Genomic DNA, 11,093 nt, shown 5'->3' on the forward strand with positions numbered 1-11,093 from the left:
TAAATGAGGATGAATAAGGGCACAAATGTTTCTCTGCCATCGAATATTTTACATATGCCCAATAAATTGTCATTTTCGGACTTACCCAGTCCATGGCATGTGGAATTCTGTAGAGCCTGTTCACCTATCTTTTTAATGGCATTATAGTAATTCTCAGCAACCTCAGACAGAGCTGGGAAAAGAGAACAGCAGTTAGTTTACACCTAACACATAAATTTCACTCTAGCACTAACGCTGGAGTTTTTAGAACTCATATTGTATATACATTGTACATATGTAAATGTATGGATAAAGATATCAGAGTTTTTATTCTTTAAGGTGAACCGTGAATAGTCTATGGAAATTTAAGTATTTACATATATTCTTAACAAAAAGTCAATTATCTTTAAAACAAATTCTCTTGGCCCTCTGCAGCTGAAGACACCGTGGAGCAATTAATTCTTAAAATTCAGAGGCAGAGCAATTGTCCACATCATTCTCTTTTCAGCTCTCCCTTCCCACACTTACCTACAGCTTTTTATATTATTGATTAGAAGGTTGACAGCACAGAGTGTTGCTAGGATTTTGACCAACTTTGGTTACCCACGGGCACCTAGACGTGCATAATACAAAGAGTGCAGGGCTTAGAAGTGTATAACGTGCAAGAGTGCAGGGTTTAGGACTCTGTAACACACAGAGTGAAAGGCTCAGGAGTGTGTACCATACAGAGTTCAGGGCTCAGGAGTGTGGAACATGCAAAGGCAAGGCTCAGGAGTGCATAACACACAGAGTGCAGGAGTCAGGGATAAGTAATGCACAGGGTACTGGGGTCAAGAGTGCATAACTCACAGGGGGGAATTTATCAAAACTAGAGTAAACAGAATCTGAAGCAGTTGCCCATGGCAACCAATCAGCATCTCTCTTCAGTTTGCTCAGGTAAGATTTGAAAATGAAAGAAAGACGCTGATTGGCTGCAGTACAAATCTTCTCCAGATTTTGTCTGCTCTAGTTTTGATACATTCCCCCCATAGAGTGCAGGTGTCAGGAGTAAATAACACACAGAATGCAGGGCTCAGCAGTGCCAAAAGCACAAAGTGAAGGGCTCAGGAGTAGGTATTGCACAGAATGCAGGGCTCAAGAGTACATAACACAGAGTGCTGGGCACAGGAGTGTGTGTCTCACAAAGTGCAGGGCTCAGTACTGTGTAATATACAGAGTGCAGGGTTAGGAGTTTGCAACACACAGTGTGTCGGGCTCAGGAGTACATAACGCATAGAGTACAGGGCTCAAGAGTACATAACAGAGAGTGAAGGGCTCAGGAGCCACACCAAATGACGGGTGTGGCTAAATTGTACTCCTGCAAAAACAGTGGGAGACTTGAGTCTACTAACTGTATAAGTACAGGCTTATATAATGTACTTACAGTGCAGTGCTGTGATCAGAAGTCAGCCATATAAAGTTCAGTTTACAGAATGCAGTGGTGAGTAGTATTAAATGTACAACATAGTGTCTATAGTTAATGGCTCAGGAGGCAGGGAGTACAGGAGTGCATAACGAACAGAGGACAGGGCATATGAGTGCGTAACAAGGTTATAGCCCTTAGCTTTCCCTTTACTTTCTATGAAGCAGTACCATGCAATAGCAGTTGAAGTTGACCTTTACCCCCTTTCACTAAAAATCACATCAGTGTGCAGCTCTACATGCTGATATGAAATCATCTTACATTCATTAACTAAACAAACATACTTTTCTTTTATTTACAATTTATATTTTGCCACTTCCTGGTCCACTTTAGTACAAATTATGTAATCGTGCCCAAGTATTGCATCCTGGGAAGGTTACATCAGTAGAGCAATATTGGGAAAATCTCTTCTCATGAGATCTCCGGGAAAGGCATTTTCCTCCCCTGAGATGATGTGCATGGTCACATGTCCTAGTCACATGTGCCAGAGTTCCATGAAGTAAAGGGGAATCTAGTAACCTGCCCTTAGTTAAAATGGTCACTGTCAAAAGACTGGGGAAGAAAAAAAAATAAGGTTATGTAAAAAATAAAAAAAGGGCAATTATCTTCTAGAAGTATCCATTTGTAGAATGCCATTACTAACCATTTGTAAAGGAGCCTTTGTTGTTTTCAAGATATGGGTAAAGGTCATCTTTAAGTTACATTCATTACTGCTTTATTATCAGAGGTAAAAAAAGAAAAGTACTGCAATTCTTCCAATGCCTTATATCTTTATTGAGGTTCATGCTGATACTCTGATGCTGGTCATTACTCAACAAAATGTGATTGTCAAATTTTTTTGTATGGTGGGAAAATCTATTTCAGTGTATGGCCTCAAGAGTTGCTTTGGAATATCCTGTAATTCTGTTCTGATAATGATTCAAGAGAGCAGTATGAAAACTGATGATCAGTCACTGGGTCAGAAAAAAGAAGGAAGAGGAAGTGAAAGGAAATGGCAAGTAAAGCAGTGCAAACAGCAATGATAAAATTCAAAGTGCAGTAACCGTTATTAACCAATTATATTCCAGGACAGATTAATCAGTACAATGATAATGCTTTGCTTTGCTGCTCTTTGCAAATGGTATTCCCACCAAAGACAGCCAAGAGAAGGAGCTTAAAAAAATGTTTTGTGGCTGATAATACATGCGTTAGTGTAAAGTGTATGTATATCCCAAACTTTTTTTTTTTAGTTTTGGATAGAGTAGTTTTGCTGTCTGTGTCTCATTTGAGAGATTTCCCTTTACTTCCTGTTCTGAAGATGCAAAGGGAGTGAGAGGAATTCTATAAACAGTAACAGGAATTCCTCCATTAGACAGTTATAATCAGAACCAGTGGCGGACCGATGGAACAATGGGCCCTGGCTCCCCCGGGCTCTTACAATGCCCGCCCTGCCCACCTATAGCCGTTACCATTCTGCATTTCTGTATAGAGGACTACAACTCCCAGCAATACTTTATACAGAACTGCATAATGGTAACGGATATAGAGAACTACAATTCCCAGCAATACTCTCTACAGAAACGCAGAATGGTAGCGTCTATGAGGACTACAACTTCCAGCAATACTCTCTACAGAAATGAAGAATGGTAACGGCTATAGGGGACTACAACTTCCAGCATTACTCTCTACAGAAACACAGAATGGTAACGGCTATAGGGGACTACAACTTCCAGCATTACTCTCTACAGAAACACAGAATGGTAACGGCTATAGGGGACTATAACTTCCAGCAATACTCTCTACAGAAACGCATAATGGTAAGGGCTATAGGGGACTACAACTCCAGCATTACTCTCTACAGAAACGCAGAATGGTAATGGCTATAGGGGACTACAACTTCCAGCATTACTCTCTACAGAAACACAGAATGGTAACGGCTATAGGGGACTATAACTTCCAGCAATACTCTCTACAGAAACGCATAATGGTAAGGGCTATAGGGGACTACAACTCCAGCATTACTCTCTACAGAAACGCAGAATGGTAATGGCTATAGGGGACTACAACTTCCAGCATTACTCTCTACAGAAACGCAGAATGGTAAAGGCTATAGGGGACTACAACTTCCAGCATTGCTCTCTACAGAAATGCAGAGTAATTCCATCAGTTATAGAGGACTACAAAACATGTCACAGAACTTGGGCACATATAGAAGATAAAAGCAGTCACCTCACCTCCTCCTTGTGGCGGGAACATCATGTAGCTGGGAGAGGCAGCGGGCTGTGTAATCAGGAAGCTGCTGGGTCCTCCCGGCCGAGGCCCCAGTGCTGCCTCACCTTGTGCTTGACGGCTGCTATGCCTCACTGCCGTGCGGCAGGCCGGCCCCCCCACCATCTCTTTCCCTACCTTGCCACTGGTCTGGTGCCTGGGTCTGTTGGGCCCCCCCAGGCTCAGGCCCCGGTGCAGCCACTGATCAGAACAGGAACACCCACTGAAAGACTTAACCTCATGTCTTGTTCTGGTGAAAAGGAAAATTTTGGATTTCCCATTACTGTCTTTCTCAGTGACAATGGGAATAAGAAATAAGAATTCATGTCATGTGTTAAAAAAAATTACAGATCTGATTTGGTTCATCTCTGTACATTGGCCACCTATTTTAAATGAATGGGCTAGCTCAATGCACGTTAACAGACCAAATACCATACATTAACGTGCACCAACAGGTGTGACGGGGACCTTTTTATTGAGATCATTTAAATTACACTTTGGATAATTAGAACTTTGTAACAGTAACAAAGACAGTTGGTTGACAATAGAACATTTACATCCTACAGCAAGTGTAGTTTATAATGGTGTATTGCAGTGTTGTATTATTATTTTATAGAAATTGCATGGTTGCAATTTGTATAATATCATTTAAGGAATTGTATATCGGTCTTTTTGCAAGCTGCTGTGAATAACTTTGGACATTTTGGACTATATTGTTTTGCACATTTATGTTTGATTTGCATTTATGTATTTGACTTTTTTTTTTTTTTTTTTACATATAGTGTTGTATTATTGTATGAAAGTTTAGTGACAATCCATGTTTTAATGGTGGTGAGAGATGAGTGGTATTGTGGAGCTAATCATTCTTGTAAAAAATATTAATTGACAGTAATTTCTAATAGCTTCATTAAAGGAACACTAAACTCAGGAGTTAAATCTTAAAAAATGCATTCAAGTACTTGAACTATTAACAAATATGTAGCTAATTTGTGTATTACTCAGCTGTAGATCCTAAAATCATCTCTGAATTGGTGATGACTGTATGTGAGATGCCCTTTTATGCTAAATAAAGTTGAAACACAATAGTTAGGTATTATCACTGGATAAGAAGCCAGCTAAGTGTTTGACAATAGTGTTCAGTGATGATGAGCTTCTGTCAGAAATCACATTTATCCATTAATGGTATTAAACCTCTTTGGGAAATTTTGTAGCCTGCCCATGGGTTTACTGTAGATCCTCACATCATCTCTGAATTCATGCTGACACTGTCCTTCCCTCTGGTGGGTGGCTACTTTTGTTCCCCAGGGTCCCTGTGTGCAATGTAAAGTCACAGCTCCAAGCTGGCTCCCGTGATGGACTACAATCTCACGTTTAGTTTACTAATTTGTATTGAGATTGTAGTCTATCACAGGAGTGAGCTTGGAGCGGTGGCTACTTTACAACACACACAGGGACCATGGGGAACAAGAGTAGCCACCCTCTAGAAGGAAGGACAGTGTCAGCACCAATTCAGAGATGATTTTGGCACAAAAAAGGTGGCACAACAAAGTTACATCAGTATTCAATATCTTATTGTGTAAGCATGCATGGCCTAACCCATACATCAAAAGTCCATGCCCCATTATACAGGCACTCTCATAATGACCACTGGCTTAATCATTTTAGGCATGGAACTCTCTTTACATCTCTATAGATTTCTTGTGTCCGCACCATTCAATGATCTTTAGAGCAATGCTGGTCAAGTTCTATTTTACTTATCCTTACAAGAAACCTAATGCAATAGAGTATGAACCCACATAAAGTGCTGGTAGGTTCATCTTTTCAAACTGCAATGTTTCAGAAAAGTAATTCCAATGTAGTAGGTCCAAAAATAACTTTCTTACATGCAGAGTTTAATATTTGAAATGACACCTTTGAGCCTATACAGGGAAAACCACTGCAACAAGGGCAATTCTAAAGAACACAAACTAATACAACTGATACCAGCAAACACTGCAGAAATGCAATGTCCTACAAAGTCATACAATGTATTCAACTTTCCTAAAAGCAAATCTAAACCTTGCTATATATAACCTCAAAATATTTTAACCCCCACTCCCACTGTTTATGGCCTATATGCTAACAAAACTTTTTGTATATTTAGCTGTAAACAGTTACAGGTTTCTTCCTGGTGACTCTCAAGCTGAGTCACAGTGGCACAACACATGGACACTTACATGCAGAGATTTGTATTCAGTCTGAGCCACTGGTTGGCTGCCTCTGCTAGTACGTGACTCATTGCTGTAGCTGTGCTGTATCGGTACCTATAGTGGGTAGAGAGCTGCCAACAGGTATGACTTTCTCAGCAGTTAAGGTTGAAGAGAGAGTGGAAGTATGCTACACAATGTACTCTAGGCAGAGTCTGACTAGAGTCGAAGAAACAAATCTATTTTGGAACGTTTGTTCGACATTCTAATCGTTGATGCGGTGAAATAGATGATCAATTTTGACTGCAGTGACCAACAAATTTGAAGAAGCATGTTGGAAAATCGAATGGAATTCTAATGGTGAATGTGGTTTTCGTTCAGAAAACCCCATTCATTCCAAAATCACATATTAAATCAAAATCAAATGAAACAACATTTGCCAAGAACACTGAGACAGTCAAATCAGTCTCTGTATGGAGGAGCTTACACTCTAATGCAGAATGGCACCAGCTGTAGGGGGACTACAAATCCCAGCAATACATTTATACAGCAATGCAGAACAGTATATGAATTGGACTCAGCGCTTAGTAACGCGCTGGACTCAGGGCTTAGAAACCCGCTTGATTCAGGTCTTAGTGACCCGCTGGACCCTGGGCTTAGTGACGCGCTGGACACAAGGCTTAGTGACGCACTTGACACAGGGCTTAGTAACGCGCTGGACACAGGACCCACCTGAGACCCCACACATACCTGAGACCCCACACAGCCCACCTGAGAGTGACCCTGCAGAGCCCACCATAGATGCTGCATAGACTCTCTATGGTGGGCTCTGAGGAGGTCTCAGGTGGGCTGGTCAGGGCTGCATCCCCTTCCCTCCCAGCTCCTCTTATCTGCTGCTGGTGCCTGTACACCTGGCCTCCTCTGCCGCCGGACTGGCCGGAAGTGACGTGATTTCCGGGCGGTCCGAGATCAGAACAATGGCAGCGCTGATGGGGCCCCAGCCTCCTCCCAAGCCGCTGTATCAGCAATGCTGGGGCCCGGCGCTGCTAGGGCCAGACCTCCTCCGGTGCTGCATGGGCCCGGCCGCCTCCTCACCTGTCACCGTCAGCTGATACCCATGTAAGGGTCCCGGGTGGGTCCCCCAGGCTGCCCGGGCCCCTTACATGAGTATCTGCTGTACCCCCTGATGGCGGCCCTGCTAAGATTATATACCTTAAAGTGCATATCTATACTAAGTCACACATCATTTTTGGCAGGATCAATGGGAATTTTTGCACTTATTGAACAGATACATAGCAAAACACTTTCTATAGTATATTTAACATACCAAAGAGGTGCAAAGAGGTTTACATAGACTTTAATTAATTTTATGGGATATTATGACTCTTTAAAGTATCAGTTACTATGCGTTTCTTATCATTTTATTTTTTCATATAAGTTATATGCTGTTTTGAGTGAATTAATACATCTTTGATCTCTTTTTTACTTTTCAAGATATGCACATTTTCCTAATTGAGGAACCATGTGAGTTTGTCTTGTGTGCATTTGGTTGTTTGTGTTTAGAAGGGTTAGGTATTAAAATTATTAAAAGGGACCATGTGATACAATTATCTGTGTATACCTTTTTATCAACATTTTTGCCTAATAAGAGTTTATTAAATTTTGAAAATTGATAACATACAAAGAAAAAGTCCAAAACCCAAGTACAAGTATAACAAAGTTATTGAAATGTTGTATCAACATTTTTGATTGTTTCTTTGACGCAGAGAAGTTAAAGAGAGAACTATGGAGTAAGTGTTTTTGCCCATAGTTCTCTTTAGGGTCACAGGAGGACATATACTAGGATGGATAGGATGAAAGTTTTAGTGCAGAATATCACTTCTGGTACTTATCACTTATCACTTCTGGTACTTATACAGTACCTTTTCATTGATATCTGTACTCCAGACCAAAAAAAGGAAACAACTGAGGACAAAATAGGTTCCAAACTTGGGGCACTCCCTCCAAATGAGGGAGGTATGGCATTGTGATTAAAGGCTGTACTAACCAATTGTGTATAAAGTTGAGGCTCGCAAGTTGCTTTACAGGATAGGAAAGCAGCTTACAAGTACCTGGAGGTGCTTGATGTTTATATGTTAGGAGCCACTTTAAAATTCCCATTCCTCTCACAAATTTCCTTTAAAATGTAAGTTGATTTTCAAAGGGCAATTGGGCTGTTCACCTTACAAGGTAATGTTCCTTGGCTTAGTGAATGAGGTAAAGCTCTGCTGACTTTAATCATCCAATCATGTGCAAGCAAAAATAGTTACACATTCCCTTGCAAATTAAACAGCCTATTTCCCCTTAGTAAATCAACACCATTGCTGACCATTTACATTTCTCCACTGCAGTCAAATACAGTGTGGTCAAGGTTTTGTATGATTTGGTTAGTAAAGCTTACTGATGCAGTCATTTGTGCATTCTGTTCTTCAATTGTTAGATTCACAAGACTATGCAATACAGCCTAATAGACTTCAAGTGCAGACCCTTCCTTTTTCAATCTGAATGCTAATGTATAGGTTCTTGTTTATTACTTTGATAAGAAGTAATCTTGGGTGCATAGTTACTGCATATTGCAAAGAATCTAACATGAATATACTTTATCACTCCATCTGCAGGAAAGCCTTGTTTTTAGTTATTGTGTTATGAGTGTTGTTGATATTGCACAGTTTCTCCTAGCATCCATGATGAATGAAAGCAGCAACTGATCATCATATGAACAATATATACAGTATGTATTTTAAATTCCGATGCTACAACAATTTCCAATCAAACAACCAGATGACAGCAGACGTATTATTTCTGGGTCTGCATACAGGAAATGTGTACAAACATACAGTCACACACTTCACATTGGTAAGTACCAACACTCAACAACATTTTGGGCAATTTTAATATAGATTTAATTGGTAGGGTAGACTTACCACTTAACACTTTGAGATAATTATTACCAAGATATACCAGGTTCTCCAAGGCAGGATTAAACTGGCCTAAAATTTTCTGCAAGAAAAAGAACACAATGCACTGACCAGTACTGGTGTGTGATCCCTAATGTCTACTCTGTGATCATATAGTATGCACTGATGTTCAGGAACTGCATATACACAGACACAAGCGTCCTCTTCCACACCTTACCGGTAAACAGCTGACTACTTTCCATTTTATAACCGTATATGAAAACATTTAACATTCATATTATAACAATAGATAACAACATTTTCTTTTAAACATTTGAATTCACACACAAGAATTTTCCTTTTTCTAATTTCATAAAAAATTCTACAGATACTTTTTAAATTTATCTATATTACAGGTTAAATGGCTACATATACTGATGTGGACGTGTAGGGGAGGTGGGCTCACCTTATAAGATCCAATTGTTGATGTATAAATTGATTCCATTTCTCGAGCCATGGCTGCACTCCTAGAGCCAGCAAGGAAGAAGGAGTAGCTCTGCCAATGGAGTTTGGACGTTGATCGCAGGCTGTAGGGAAGAGAGGGGTGGTTTAATAATTCACCAGGTACAATGATACCTGATCATTCAAGTAACAGAACACCTGAGGACTTAGTAAGTGCTCTGCTAAAGAGTGCACCATTTGATTATCTGGGAATAACTGACAGGAGAGACGTAGTCTGTTCCTCCCACTATAGGATGACACATGAAAGCAGTTTTTGTCCCAGTACCTCACATGACAAACAATATAGATAACCTAGCCAATGACTATTGTCTATTCAGTTGTCTAATGACTATATCTTATGACAAAGAGATGTAAGAACTTATTATATTTTACCAAACATCCAAACTTTATCAGTGAGCTCTAGGTAGATAATTGATGGCCATTTATTACATTTCTGAAATACTTAATTACATTTCTTTTAAAAATAGCTAATCTGATTTTAAATTAGATTTCTGTTATCCCCTGTACAGCAGTGCTCAGACTAGGAGAGAAAAGGGTAATACTGTGAGCCAATCATCATCGACTGCACTGTGCACTGCTGTCAGTTTAACACTGCAAACTTGCTGACAAGAGTAATGAGCTTATCAGTGTGGGGACGTTAATTAATTGTTTAATCAGCAGAATGGGGGGCGTGGCCTGGACGCAATGGAGGACAGCCGCATTTGATCTCGGCTCCGTGCTCACACTCTGCATCTGCACCCATCTGACAATCCGCGCTGAACCACCGATGATGGCAGGTAAACGGAGGACCTCCTCGAGGCACCTGAACACCCCCCCGGCCCCAAAGGGGAGCACTGGACATGTTACTCCGCGACTGGAGGACGAGCAACAGGGCCGCATCCAATATGGCGCCAGACGGCGCTCTCCTGCCCACTCACCCCGAGGTGTCCCTCACCCCACCCCTATTCCAGGCGTGTTTGCGGAGGGGAGCCCTTCACAATCGGGCAGATACCCGAGATCGGGGCACTCAGAGGGGGGATTCTCAGAGGGGGAAGACACGGACTGGGACCTGCGGGCTGTACTCAGATCCCTGCCCACTAAAGCAGACCTGCAAGAGTTTGTCTCCCACGTGGAGGGGCTACACCTGCAGGCCCTGTCAGAAATCAGGACTGATACAACTCACATAGGGCAGAGAGTGGAGAAGCGGGAAATGCAGTACACTGAGGCCATGAACACTATCACCCTACTCAAAGATAAAGTTCACAAGCAGGACCCTGTGTCAGGATCCAGAGCGCCTCCAGGTGGCGCTGGAGCTAAGCCCTACAGTTTCCGTAGTCACCTGCAGGGGTCTCCAGGCAGCCAGGAACTGCTAGGTACCAGACCTCCCCTGGGTGGTGCTGGAAACTGCAACTCCAGTGCTCACCTGCAGGTGTCTCCCAGCTGCCACCAATCATCCACCACCTGGTGCTCCCTGGGAGGTTACTCAAGCCCTCCCTGCAGTAAGGTCTGTGGCTCAGTATTGTTTCCTGTTTCCTGAAACTTGAACCCTGAGTTCCCAGTTCTGTCGCCAGTTCTGGTGAACTCTGCTTTCCGTCCAGAGTCCTGTTACCAGTCCTGTACCCTGTTTGTGTCCCGAGCCCGGTTACCCATTTGCAGTCCTAGATACCTCTTGTTGCCATTACCTGCCTTTCCTCCTGTTGCCATTACCTGCTTGTCCTCCTGTTGCCATTACCTGCTTGTAGTCTTGTTGATGTTACTTATTTATGTTTGCTTTTGGGTGTT

The 11,093-nt window shown here is 41.8% G+C and overlaps 1 protein-coding gene across 1 annotated transcript in view; it reads right to left on the reverse strand.

Annotated features, from left to right (window-relative positions):
• BAIAP2L2 (BAI1 associated protein 2 like 2) overlaps positions 1-9,361 on the reverse strand; it is a 75,304-nt gene extending 65,943 nt beyond the window's left edge. Inside the window, exons 1-3 of the mRNA XM_018571046.1 lie at positions 9,277-9,361; positions 8,838-8,913; positions 86-172 (exon numbers count right to left, since the gene is read on the reverse strand). Coding sequence (XP_018426548.1) covers positions 86-172; positions 8,838-8,913; positions 9,277-9,327 — 214 coding nt within the window. The 5' untranslated portion in view covers positions 9,328-9,361. The remainder of the gene's footprint in view (positions 1-85; positions 173-8,837; positions 8,914-9,276) is intronic.
• Positions 9,362-11,093: the final 1,732 nt, after the last annotated feature.

Source organism: Nanorana parkeri, unplaced genomic scaffold (assembly GCF_000935625.1).
Source record: "Nanorana parkeri isolate BGI_ZX_2015 unplaced genomic scaffold, ASM93562v1 scaffold1659, whole genome shotgun sequence".
Taxonomy (NCBI): domain Eukaryota; kingdom Metazoa; phylum Chordata; class Amphibia; order Anura; family Dicroglossidae; genus Nanorana; species Nanorana parkeri.